This window comes from Microcaecilia unicolor, chromosome 6 (assembly GCF_901765095.1).
Source record: "Microcaecilia unicolor chromosome 6, aMicUni1.1, whole genome shotgun sequence".
Classification (NCBI taxonomy): domain Eukaryota; kingdom Metazoa; phylum Chordata; class Amphibia; order Gymnophiona; family Siphonopidae; genus Microcaecilia; species Microcaecilia unicolor.
In genome coordinates, this window is record NC_044036.1 from 302,191,839 (window position 1) to 302,205,680 (window position 13,842).

The 13,842-nt window shown below is 41.6% G+C and overlaps 1 protein-coding gene across 4 annotated transcripts in view; it reads right to left on the reverse strand.

Moving 5' to 3' along the window:
- The window catches only part of B3GNTL1 (UDP-GlcNAc:betaGal beta-1,3-N-acetylglucosaminyltransferase like 1), a 348,739-nt gene that overhangs the window by 30,689 nt on the left and 304,208 nt on the right, over window positions 1-13,842 (reverse strand). For all 4 annotated transcript variants that reach the window (XM_030208046.1, XM_030208044.1, XM_030208045.1 and 1 more), the window contains one exon: window positions 5,948-6,083. In XM_030208046.1, coding sequence (XP_030063906.1) covers window positions 5,948-6,083 — 136 coding nt within the window. The remainder of the gene's footprint in view (window positions 1-5,947; window positions 6,084-13,842) is intronic.

Here is a 13,842-nt window from a genome sequence, read left to right on the forward strand (position 1 = left end):
ACCCACTACAAATTACTCATTCATATTTATTGAGAGATATCGGGATAATATGTGGCCCTCAAGGACTGAACTTGCCCTAAAGCCTGCCTAAAACTGCTCTGGGAACTGATCTGAATAGCAGACATCTCCACTTATTCTATATCCTGCTTGGCTGAAGCTAAGGACAAGAAAAAAAAAATTAGCCCAATCATATTAATCACCATGCAATAAATAGGAGCATGGATGGGACATGGGTAGGCTTCCAACTTAGGTGCATAACTTGGCCCCACTAACTCTTAAAGAGCAGGCCAATGCTATTAAAAAAAAAGTAGCCCTTGCCTCCTTCAGACCCTATCCTCGAACCTTGATCCTTTGTCAAATCTCAAAATTTCACTCCTCACCCTACCTTCTCTCCCTTATTTGGTAATCTGATTCCTAGTACTAGTACTGTGAGAGTAATCCTAGGGGCCCATGGAAGTTTCTTTGGCAGAAGCAACCAGGGATTGTTCCTGTCACCCATTAAACACCAAGGAGACACCTGTAGGTGTCAGGCATATGCAAAGAATTGCAGGTAAAAAGAGCAGGGTTGTGACTTGGATTATTAATGAAGGATCAAAGAGTCTGAAGGACACTTTGAGATTTGACAAAGGATTGAGGATCAGGGGGTGGGGAGAGGAAAACCACCAAGGCCAACAAATGTTTTTCCTGTAGAGAAGGCAATCCAGTGTGACAAAAACACTTCCAGCTAGGTGGCGTGGAGGGGCATAATCGAACTGGGCGCCCATCTCTGAAGCCGTCCCGGCGAAGGGCGGGGCATCCTCTTTTAACGAAACAAGATGGGCGTCCATCTTTCATTTCAATAATATGGTCAGGGACGCACAAATCTCAACATTTAGGTCGCCTAAATGTTGAGATTGCTGACCTTAGAGATGGGCGACCTCGGTTTTCGCCGATAATGGAAACCGAGGACGCCCATCTCAAAAATGACCAAATCCAAGCCATTTGGTTGTGAGAGGAGCCAGCATTCCTAGTGCACTGGTCCCCCTCACATGCCAGGACACCAACTGGGCACCCTAGGGGGCACTGCAATGGACTTCAAAAATTGCTCCCAGGTGCATAGCTCCCTTACCTTGTGTGCTGAGCCCCCCAAACCCCCCCTCCAAAACCCACTCCCTGCAACTGTACACCACTACCATAGCCCTTAGGGATGAAGGGGGGCATCTAGATGTGGGTACAGTGGGTTTGTGGTGGGTTTGGAGGGCTCCCATTTACTACCACAAGTGTAACAGGTAGGGGGGGGTGGTGGGCCTGGGTCCACCTGTCTGAAGTGCACTGCACCCACTAAAAACTGCTCCAGGGACCAGCATACCGCTGTGATGGAGCTGGGTATGACATTTGAGGCTGGCATAGAGGCTGTAAAAAAATGTGGGGGTTTTTTTGGGTGAGAAGGGGTTGGTGACCACTGGAGGAGTGAGGGGAGGTCATCCCCGATTCCCTCCGGTGGTCATCTGGTCAGTTTGGGCACCTTTTCGAGGATTGGTCTTGAAAAAAAAAGTGACTAAGTAAAGTCGGCCAAATGCTCATCAGGAACACCCTTCTTTTTTCCATTATCGGCCGAGGATGCCCATCTCTTAACCACGCCCCCATCCCGCCTTCGGTACACTACCGACACGCCCCCTTGAACTTTGGTCGTCCCTGCGATGGAAAACAGTTGAAGACATCCAAAATCGGCTTTCGATTATGCCGATTTGGGCGACCTTAGGAGAAGGACACCCATTTCCCAATTTGTGTCGGAAGATGGGCGCCCTTCTCTTTCGAAAATAAGCTGGTTAATGAAAGAAATGGTATTATTTGGGGGGGGGGGGGGGCAATGGTATTCTTTTGGGGAGGGGAGGTCAGCAGGATAGTAATGGATTTTGTTATATATGCTTAACTATGTCTGTTACTGTGATGTTAATATTTATTATATGTTTCAATATTATAATCTGCTGAGAAGAGGATTGGTGGGCTATACATTTCCATGAAATCAATAAAGCTCTACAGAGCCATAAGAGATGTTGATCATACAGAACACTCTCAAAAGACAGAACTGAGGGAAGTTGTGAAAAATACCATAAAGGGCCATTGAGAGGCATTTGGTTTTTTCCAGAAAGATCTGTTTGGTGCCTAGTGCAACCACATGACCCATAACTGCTGGTTTTTCAAGGAAAAGAGAAAATGCTGTGAACTGAAAACAAAAAACTGGACCCTCGTTTTATGCTATATTTTGATAAATATAAGCCCAGTGATGTATTACATGCATGTACATAATTTATTGTACCTAACCCTAGGCTTGAGAACTACAATCTAATCTAAACACTAGGCTATAGTTCAGTTCGCAAAATTACAACTTGGAATCCCAAACAACACTTTAATCAGAATGAAAATATTTGTTCAGTGGTTACCATGTTTTTACAATCTTGTTCTCTTTTTGGGTCACTGTCATATGTCTCATTTATACACAATTGATAAGGATAGACGTACACAAATTGGCTTTTCCTCAACAAATATGATACTAGTTCCAGGAATAGAGAAGTTAGGCCTGGGAGAATTCTGTCAGGATGTCACAATTTATCCCTCAGGTGATGGATATTCATATAAAGTTCTCATCCTTGCATGAGAGATAAGATTAAAAGTTAAATGTACTGCGCCAATGGCAGGCAATAAAATCTCTAACTTCTGGACCATAATTATTCATTTTGATTTATTATCTGTTGAATCACTAACACTCTTGGTGGATTACAACAAGACGTCAAACCACATACACTGTACAATATAACAGTCACCCTCTCCTGCACAATTGTAGACACTTGTTAAAAACTCTCTTTTAAAACAACCACCCAAATCCAACCTTGATGTCTCACAACCAGTTAATTATGTAAAAAGAATGTGGGTTGACAGGGAACCTTTACCTTTTGAAGCCTGAGAAACAAAAGGTTGGGCCTGAGGTAGATGCATGACAGTATGTTCCTGGGCTCTGAGCTACATCCAAAGGGATCGATTACTGAACGTAATGAGGGGGAGACGTGAATCTGACGTCACCCACAGTTTTCCTTTTTTTTTTTTTTTTTCCTTTCTTCCTCTTTTCTAGTTACAAACTTTTTGTTCCTTGGGTGGCATTTTATATGTATTTTGGCAGATCTGTAGTTTAGAATGATCCATTATGTATGCAGTCTTATCGGTGGGAGATTTGGCTTCAGTGTGCACTTCGGATCTGCTGCGCTCTTGCTTCGAGTTAATTTCTATATTCAGTGTTTGTGTCATCACTAGGGTTGTATCAGACATATCTCTCTGTCTTTTACCTCTCTTTTGAATTGCGCGTGCATATATTAATCAAGCCACACGCATCAGCTGTATTTTTCCAGCGTTATTGAGGTGTGAATTTGCATGTTGTTGTTGCTCCAGGAGACGGTTAGTTTACTTTTCTTACAATATTTTGTGTACAGATAGCCAGCCATATTTTGCAATATGTAGTGTTATTCTTTGCCATTTGTATTGTTTTATAGGACTACTGATTTTATCATCAGAATATTATTATTATTAGTATTTGTATAGCGCTACCAGACGCACGCAGCGCTGAACACCTGATACAAAGAGACAGTCCCTGCTCAAAAAGAGCTTACAATCTAAATAATACAGATAGACAAGACAGTTACGGGTGAGGGAAATACATTGCACTCGTCTTCTGAGTAAGTTACTGGTTCATTTTTCTTTTCTCCATTTAATGTTTTTCACCCTATCATTATTTATGTCCCTCATTATTTTATGTATTTACTAGCCGTTAAGCCCATAAAAACGGGCGAGTATTGCAGCCCTCCTTTCTCCCCCCATGTCCAGCAACCCTCCTCTGTGCCCTGCTCTCACCCCAAGTCCAGCAACCATGGCCCCTCCCCCCATGTCCAGCTACCCTCATCGCCACCGCTCCCTCCCCCCTCCATGCCGGGCCCTCTGCACTGACCTGACAGCGCCTCTCACCTCCATGTGAAAGCGCTACAGGCAGCAGCAGATTGCTCTGCTGCTGCCTGCAGCGCTTCCACACAGATGTGAGAGGCGCTGTCAGGTCAGTGCAGGGGGCCCGATACGGAGGGGGGCGGGAGCGGCGGCGGGGATGGGGGGGGAGGGTGGAGGTTGTTTCATGCGATGTTCCTTTCCAGGCGGCAATGGCGGCGTCCGACAATTTGACTCCGTTCCGTTTCCCTCTCTGTTCCGCCCTCTGACGTCATGACGTCTTGATGCGAGGGCGGGACAGAGAGGGAAGTCTGTACTGCGCATTTGCAAGTGAGTACGGTCACTTGCCGTTTATATGTTTGATATTTTTTGTAGCACTTTGTGCTGAGGAAAAGCCTACATACCTTTCTGTTGGTTTTCTTTTTTTAACAACTCAACCAGAAACCTTACTACTAAATAAAAAAAAAACTAATTAAATAAAAAACTAATTAAATAAATAATATGAAAATAATTAAATAATGTGCTCAGTTTTTTTTTGGTGTGTTAAAGTGTTTCAAGGTTTTGAGAAGCATTTGCACACAGTTCTCACATCATCGCACGTCCTACCACCAGCCAGATATAAATATTAAAAAATATCAAAAAATATCATGGTTTCTTTTCGGGTTGGATGGATGCCTGACCTGTTTTTGCTGCATAATTAAGTTCCCCTGATGACGCCAGTTTAGTGGCGAAACATGGCCTATGTTGGGAACAGGGAATTTAGAAATTCACATAACACGAACTGAGAAGAAAAGGTGTTATTGGAGCCTCTGTTTTAGATCAGCGTCCATGGACTGAAAGATGACTGGGGCGCTGTTTTGAGAAGATACTCTGTGAATATTTACAGCTTTGCTCGCACCAGCACCCAAGCTAAGTGACTTTAAACATCTGATAGTTGTTTTCATCATGATATTTTTTGATATTTTTTAATATTTATATCTGGCTGGTGGTAGGACGTGCGATGATGTGAGAACTGTGTGCAAATGCTTCTCAAAACCTTGAGACACTTTAACACACCAAAAAAACTGAGCACATTATTTAAATATTTTCATATTATTTATTTGATTATTTTTTTATTTAATTAGTTTTTTTTTTATTTAGTAGTAAGGTTTCTGGTTGAGTTGTTGAGTATAATTATTGAAACTGATCTTTCTAGGATACCCAGAGTTTGGATGGTTTTCTTTTTTTGCCAGTCAAGCCCACAGTATAGGTATGTGTCCTATTCACACTCCTTTGATAAAGTTGTTTTAAGATATGCCTGAGATAAGTACTATATTATATATATTTCTATATCGATTTACTTGTAGCATTTTAAGCGTTTGAATTTATTTCACTCCTTTCATCATTCTTAATCTATATATGTTTTTGGTTTTATTACTGCATTTTTGATTTGCATAGTTATGTGCCCTTTTCATACTCTTTGGTGCAGTGCCTTGTATTATTCTTGAGAGAGACAGATATATGTTATATATCTTTTGATTAATATACTTGTAGCATTTATCTTTACATGTGCCTGTTTGTATGTGATATATATAACCTAGTATTTGCTATTATTTTTACTGATATATTTTAAAATATATTTTATACATCTGTGCATGTAGTATTTTTGCCTGTGTGTTTTAATTCTTTATCTGACTCTGTTTTGTCATGATATTACTATTCATTACCTTTCGAATATGCTGTATTTTGGTTTTATTTTATACTTATACTTGGTTAATTTACTGTTTATTTATTATTTTATAGCCTCTGACACAGCTCCTTTTGGGCGAAACACGGCCTGTGTCGGGCAATACACTGTTTGTTTTTCAACGAATAAAGTTGTGTGTACCTATCTTTGATCTGCTCTTTTTATTTCCATGTTGGAGTTTGCGGATCGTCTGCCTTGTTGTTTTCAATGACATGCACCTACTGATTCAGAATTCTTAATTTCCCGATGTCTTACCTTTCTTTGATTAGCTGGCAATAGACTTCTATACAGTTTCCTCCCTTGTTTTCCAGCATTCCAAATGGTAAAAGATTTCCAGTGTGCCAGAACCTTATCTTGTAGGAATTTGACTCGATGGTTCCATATAGTTTCCCTACAGGGATTTGGAGAAGTTCAATAAGTCAGTCATTATTTTATCGGTATTACTTCCACAAGTGATCATGAGGAAGGGCATATCTGAATTGTTCAATAACAAGTGCAAATTCTGTAAACACAATACATGAACTGAGCATGTGCGGGGAGTGTCAGCATCCGTAGCAAAAGCACACTGCTGACTTACTCACTGCTCGGGAAGAATGGGGGGGGGGGGGGGGGGAGGGCAGGCTCAGGTGCAAACCTCTTTAGCTGGCAGAGCTTGGGTATCTCCATCAGCAAAGGAATCCATGCAGCCATTGGTGGGGGGGAGAAGAGGGGAAGAGCTAAGAGGAAATGTGTGGCCTAGGGGTGCTGTGAAAAAATTACTTAGACTCTTAGGGCCTCTTTTATGAAGCAGCACTAGCAGTCCCCGGTGTGGTAAGGCCGACAAATCCCATTCACTTTGAATGGCTTCACTGGCATTGCTGCTCGGGAACCATTAGCGCGGCTTGATAAAAGAGGGTACCATGAACTAAGAAAGTTTGGGAACCTCTGTTTTAGGGTCTAGTATAAAAGGATTTTTAGTATATGAGTTCTAGGAGTTAGTATATTTTGGTATGGCAGGTTTGCTGTACTAGAGTGGGAAGATGAAGTGGGGAGCTCTTGTTCCCAAATCTCAGTGACAAGAGAAAAGGTTGTCAGTGGAACCCAGATTCCAGACAGAAAAAAATGGAACAAAGGCTGCAAGTGAGAAAGGAAATGAGATTAGATCTCTGGGCTATGTGGTAGGCCTAGTCCAATATCGTACTAGGCCAGCCGCATGTACTCCTGATTCTATATTTGGCAACCAAATTTGGGTGCCACAATTTTGGCATGGCTCGAAGATGCATGCTCAATTAAATTGTTTAATGAGCCATTAACTAGAAATTAATTGATGTTGACAATTATTGCAGTTAATTGGGAATAATTGGGAATTGCGCATGCATCTGCCTGAATGCGCACCTAAATTCCCTAGCGCACCACTCAAAAGGGGGTATAGCCAGGGGAGGGGCAGGGCTTTCTGAAAACTATGTGCAGTTTTATAGAATAACGCCATTTCTGTGCCCAAATGCAGTGAGTTGGCATAAATATCAATGCCCAATTTTGGACACAAGAATCAGCTCTAAACGCTATTCTATAAAGGGCGCTCAGCAACATTTATAGAATTCACCCCCTATAGTACACAGCCCAGAGACCTAACTTCTCTGCCTTTCTCACTTGCAGCCTTTACATAAGTACATAAGTATTGCCATACTGGGAAAGACCAAAGGTCCATCAAGCCCAGCATCCTGTTTCCAACAGTGGCCAATCCAGGTCACAAATACCTGGCAAGATCCCAAAAAAGTACAAAATATTTTATACTGCATATCCCAGAAATTGTATATTTTTCCCTAGTCCATTTAATAATGGTCTATGGACTTTTCCTTTAGGAAGCCGTCCAAACTTTTTTTTAATTCTGCTAAGCTAACCGCCTTTACCATATTCTCTGGCAACGAATTCCAGAGTTTAATTACTCATTGAGTGAAGAAAGATTTTCTCTGATCTGTTTTAAATTTACTACATTGTAGCTTCATCGCATGCCCCCTAGTCCTAGTATTTTTGGAACGCGTAAACAGATGCTTCACATCTACTCGTTCAACTCCACTCATTATTTTATAGACCTCTATCATATCTCCCCTCAGCTGCCTTTTCTCCAAGCTGAAGAGCCCCAGCCGCTTTAGCCTTTCCTCATAGGGAAGTCGTCCCATCCCCTTTATCATTTTCATCACCGTTCTCTGCACTTTTTCTAATTCCACAATATCTTTTTTGAGATGCGGCGACCAGAATTGAACACAATATTTGAGGTGCGGTCGCACCATGGAGCGATACAAAGCCATTATAACATCCTCATTTTTGTTTTCCATTCCTTTCCTAATAATACCTAACATTCTATTTGCTTTCTTAGCCGCAACAGCACACTGAGCAGAAGGTTTCAACGTATCATCAACGACGACACCTAGATCCCTTTCTTGGTCAGTGACTCCTAACGTGGAACCTTGCATTACGTAGCTATAATTCGGGTTCCTCTTTCCCACATGCATCACTTTGCACTTGCTCAAATTAAACGCCATATGCCATTTAGACGCCCAGTCTCACAGTCTCATAAGGTCCTCTTGTAATTTTTCACAATCCTCCTGCGATTTAATGACTTTGAATAACTTTGTATCATCAGCAAATTTAATTTGTTCCATTTATTTCTGTCTGAAATAAAATAAATACATCTATTTATTCTAGCAACAAATTGAAGCCAGGGTTCTAACAGATACCAGGCGGGGTCTAGGAGTATGACTGTGACTTTGGGGGGGGGGGGGGGAGGACTGATTTTCTGAGTGACATACTACAGGGCTAACAGAGAGAAATGAAAGTCTTGATGTACACTGTACTGTTTATTTTATTTTGAAGAGTGGAACCGAATGGTGAGCAGAAGGAGAAGGCTGAATATATTTTTTTTCCACATTGTTTGCTCCTTGCTGGAAACAGAGCCAGAAGGCAAGCAGATGAGTGGAAGGCCTGTATATTATTTCTCTACTGTGTATTTTGCCTTGAACGAGGGCCAAACAAGTGGCTGGAGAAGCCACAGAAGAGCTGTGTTTACTTGAACCAAACATATGCTATGCATTTATTTGGATTTTGCTCACACCTTTTTCAATAGTAGCTCAAGGTGAGTTACATTCAGGTATACTAGGTGGTTGGTTCCCTGTCCCGGGGGGGAGGGGGGGCACAATCTAAGTTTGTACCTGAGGCAACAGAGGGTTAAGTGAGTTGCCCAAGATTACAATGAGCAGCAGTGGGATTTGAACTGGCCACCTCTGGATGTCAAGCCAGTGCACTAGCTGCTAGGCCACTTAGTGGCATACAGACCCAGGTGGTGGAGGGATAATTAATATGCCTTTCCTTTATCTGACAGTGTGACCCTTAGAGGCAGTACCACATATCTACTGCTAGGGGTCTGAGGCCACCATTTTGAGGCAAGAGCACCCAGGAGTTGCTTCCTGCACACCCTTATTACTCACCAGACCTTCAGTAGTACATGAAGGGGGTAACAGGTTTTGAAGGGAGATCACGGTTATGTCAAAAAACATTGAGGGGTGTGGGTGTGTCAAAATGTGATCAGGGTGGAAGGCAGTTCAAAAAGGGGAACAGTAAAAGTGCCTAGATGGAATTTCTTTATGGTTTTTTTTTTTTTTTTTTAAAGCAGCAGCCCAATGCATATTAAGAGAACAGACCAATTTGGTGGACCTCTTTTAATTGCTGCAGCAGGGAAAGTGCAATATTCCTGGCTGCAGCATTATAAAAAAAATAATTTACTTTGAGATTCTTTAATTTGAGTTTGTGAATCCCACAGTAATTTTTCATGAAGTAAAACATACCACCATAGTATTTTACCACAGGTTAGTAAACAGGGCCCTTAATTTGTCCATCATAATTAGCGATGTCATGAACCTACGATATCATTAGGACACATGAACCTACATTTTTGTAAACTATGGAATCATTTATCTTTCTTTTTCCTTAGGAAATTATGTAAACTCTATGTCACTTGATTACAGAACTGGTATCACTGCATGCACTTCTAAGTATGAGGGGAAAATTTAATTCTGGAACACCGAGGAATGTCTTTAAACAGTAGAATAAAAATTATTTAGGAAAAAAAACATAACCAAAGGTAGAAGGAAACAGATTAGAGAAAGGGATAGTTGATGTTAAAGGAAAACACAGTCCTCGTGCATTAAGAATAAATTCATACATTTTCATCAGAGGAAACTAGCTGGCAACCAAGTTTGCAAAGGAGAAAAATATTTCTTCCAACGTGTCATAAGTCTGATAATAAAAAATGGAATTCAGTAAGCCTGCAGATGTGTTCATGCCACTGAACATATTAATGTCTGCACATCTGAAACAAATTCCACAGAGTAAGCTTCACCATCAAAATGTAAACGAAGGCTAGACTGGGACCAAATGTTAGAGTCACATTAGCTCTATGATCAGCAGAAGAAAGCATCTGGGTTGATGTTATTAATTCTCACAAGCATGAGCTGTAAATTTAAAGGTACAGTACTACCATTACAACTCAGTAAAGGGAAAAGGGGGTGGGCAAGCTAACAGAGGTGATTAGGCCAGTGGTTCCCAAACCTAGTTCTGGAGGCACCCCAGCCAGTCAGGTTTTCAGGATATCCACAATGAATATTCATGAGAGAGATTTGCATGCAGTGGAGGCAGTGCACGCAAATCTCGGTCATGAATATTTTTTGTAGATATCCTGAAAACCTGACTGACTGGGATGCCTCCAGGACCAGGTTTTGGGAACCACTGGATTAGGCAATAAAACCTGGCATTGTTTAAGACAAAAAAGTACACATAAAAAAAATCAGGTGAAAATATATATACTTTTCCCTAGGGGGACATTACTCTGTTTATCACTAAACCCAGTGTATTGCACTATTTCTTCACTGAGGTAGTCACAGATGTATTAAATTGTTTTTATTCTGTAAATGAGGCGGGAGCTCATTCAGCCAAATGGAAAACTGTTTGTGGTGTGCCTCAGGGCTCCCCCTTTCTTTTATTAATATCCTTATGCGGTCATTCGGTGTGATCTTGGACCAGCTTCAGGTGAATCTTTATCTGAGCCGATGACGTTACTGTTTTCCTACCAGTACTCGAGTCTTAGCCAGATAGTCTGTCTCTTATTCAAACTTGTTATTAGATCAATAGAGAACTGGGTCGCAGTTAATCGCTTAAAAATAAATAGAGAAAAAAACAGCTTTTTAAGGATAGGATCTTCTAATGGCTCTAGATTTCATCATACTTTGAAGGTAGCCTCTGACCAATTTAAACAAAAATACTTGGGGGACCTTTAACTAGGCCATGTAGGTGCCTATGTGCACCCAACGCTCATCAATTCCAAGTTACTGCCCAGCTACTGCAAGGCCCGGGTGTTAATTTCAATTTTTATGCACGTCTGCTATGCGCGCTGGAAAATATATATATATTTTTTTATATTATCTTTTTTATTGATAAACCAGTTTGCACATCGAACATTCATGAGCAAATTACAATCACAGTCAAAACATATCACATACACATCTGAGAAAATTATGCCCGTTTTCACTTCTAATTTTCCCCCTCCTCCTCCCCCCCCCCCCCCCCCCCACTACTAAGAATCCCAGAAAGGTAACCAAATCTTACAAAACTGGTCTCCCTTTTTTGAAGCCAAGTCTATGACTCCCTTCTTTTCTAACAAACAGCTCTGGGAAAATAATTTTTATTTTCTGGCGCGTGGTGGAAACCGGGCGGTAATCGTCATTCTACGCGTGTACACGATTACCGCACGGTTACCACATGAGACCTTACTTCTAAGTCAATGGATGGCGGTAAGGTCTCAGACCTAAAATGGACCCGTGCCAATTTTTATTTTGCCGCACGTCCATAACATGCGCCTACACTAGCGCAGCCCATTTTTCAGCGCACCTTAGTAAAAGGACCCTTTGGTGTAGAACTTGACAACCAGCAATCTGTGTATAGTTACAGTTAGGATATTGCAAAGAAATATTTTTACTCTCTCAGGAAACTAAGGAGCCCTTTTATAAAGCTGTGGTAAAGGGGGCCCTGCGATAACGTCAGCGTGTGGATTTCCCACACGCCAAGATCCCTTTTGCTGCTGTGGCTAAAAGGCAGAAAAAAGGAAATGGCCGTGCAATAAGTACACACTTGCCACGTGGCCATTTACTGGGGGAGCTCTTACCATCTCCCGTGCTAACACAGAACTGCCTGATTACCGTCAGTCAAGCCCATAGAACTAAAAATAAAAACTACTTCCCGTCACGCTGGAAATGGCACATGGTGGGAGCGGCACTATCGCTGGCTCCCTCGGTAGGCCAGTGGTAGTACCTTATTGGCGCGTGCCAACGCCACAGTAGCTCTACCACTGCGTTATAAAAGGGCCCCTAAGAGCTGTAAGGAAATATTTAGAGCCATCAGCTTTTAGGCTTTTTGTCCAATCTTTGATCTTGTCGATATTAGACTACAGTAATATTGTTTTATTGGTTGTACTAAATTTCTTCTCTATCAAATACAACAGCTAATTTATGGATTGAAAAGATATGATTCTGTGAAAGCTTTCTATACTAAGTTACACTGGCTTCCGGTAGAGGCACAAATACAATTTAAAGTAGGAATATCAATTTTTAAGGTACTGATGGGCGAAGCTCCAGCTTATCAAACCAATCTAGTCACTTTTCTCCATGGTTCAAAAAACAATTATAATACTTTATTGCTGCAGTTCCCTGTGGCTCATAAGTTGAAGTCTGTAAAGCAGTTTACCAACTCTTTGTCATACCAAATTGTGGCAATTTGGAACTCTATACCAACTGCTGCAGTACTATAGAAACTATCTGGGGGTTCTAGAAAAAGCTAAAAACCTATCTGTACTGTAAATTTGGTTTATCAAGCAATGTTTAATATTTTTCAATTATTGATTTCATAGAACTGGCATTCCTAGACAAATTGGTTCTATCCTCTTAAATTGTAATCCACCTTGAACTGATAAGGTATTGGCGGAATATGAAACTAGAATGTAATGTAAATTTGTCCAATAAAACAGTCTCACTTACAACAGTATTTACCAACCAGGTTGCCGTGACACTGATGCTCTGCTAGACTTGATCATGAGAGCCATGGAAAAGTTACCACTGCCTAATGCCCAGCAAACAAACACAGCGAAGGTGACACCAAAAATGGTGCAAAACAAAATGTCCAACGGACTCAAAGAGTTCACATCAGAAGCTTTATTCAAAGTATAATGGACTTGACACGAATCGTGTTTTGGCCACAGAGGCCTGCTTCAGGAGACCCTGTGAATTGTAATAATATGGCTTCTCAGCGCTCTACAGGTATTGAAGGCAATAACCTAGTCTATGTGTATCAGTTGCAGAAGCGCCTACAACCAAAGTTGCAGCAAACAAACAAGACTCTCTAGACTTGATCATGAGTGTCATGGAAAAGTTACCACTGCCTAATGCTCGGGTCCAGACCAGCACCAGGAGAAACCAGCAGTGGCTCTTAAAATGTGAAGGAGCTACTCTAAATACAAGTATAGACACGCACCTATTGCCTGTGCCCCAGAGAGTATGCAGCATACAGGGCACACAGAGCTGGACCCCATTTTGTATGTATACACACTAAACACAGCACCTCCTCCTCTTCCCCACTTTTGAGCTTTCATTCAGTGAGTCCTTCCAGCTTCTTCTGTCTTATCTCCAGGCTGAAAGAAGGCAAATATAGACCAAGCCAGCTGCCTACACTGCATGGACTCCTGCATATAGAGGGAGCTGAAGCCTGAGAGTAGGTAGGTTTGTTCACAGCAAGGCTTTGGGACAGGGGAGAGAAAGAAGGAAGGCATAGGAAATAGGGTGTCTAGGCCCACCCATGTTAACTGTTTCTCCACCTCCCCTCCCCTTCCCCCCCAAATAAATTAATTTCTGGCTATGTTACTGGTGAGGAATTGAGTTGCAGATGACGGCATAATCCAGAAACTGCATACAAGTGGAGTTTTAAATAATCCTATTGAAAGGGTTTTTTATGCCTATGATGAGTGTTTACCCTCGTTAAAATCCTTTTCACCCTGTAAGCTTTTTGCAACGGGTGGAGGTGAGGAAACTGAAGCTGTTTCGCTTCCAGGATTTTTTTGTACTCCATAAGTT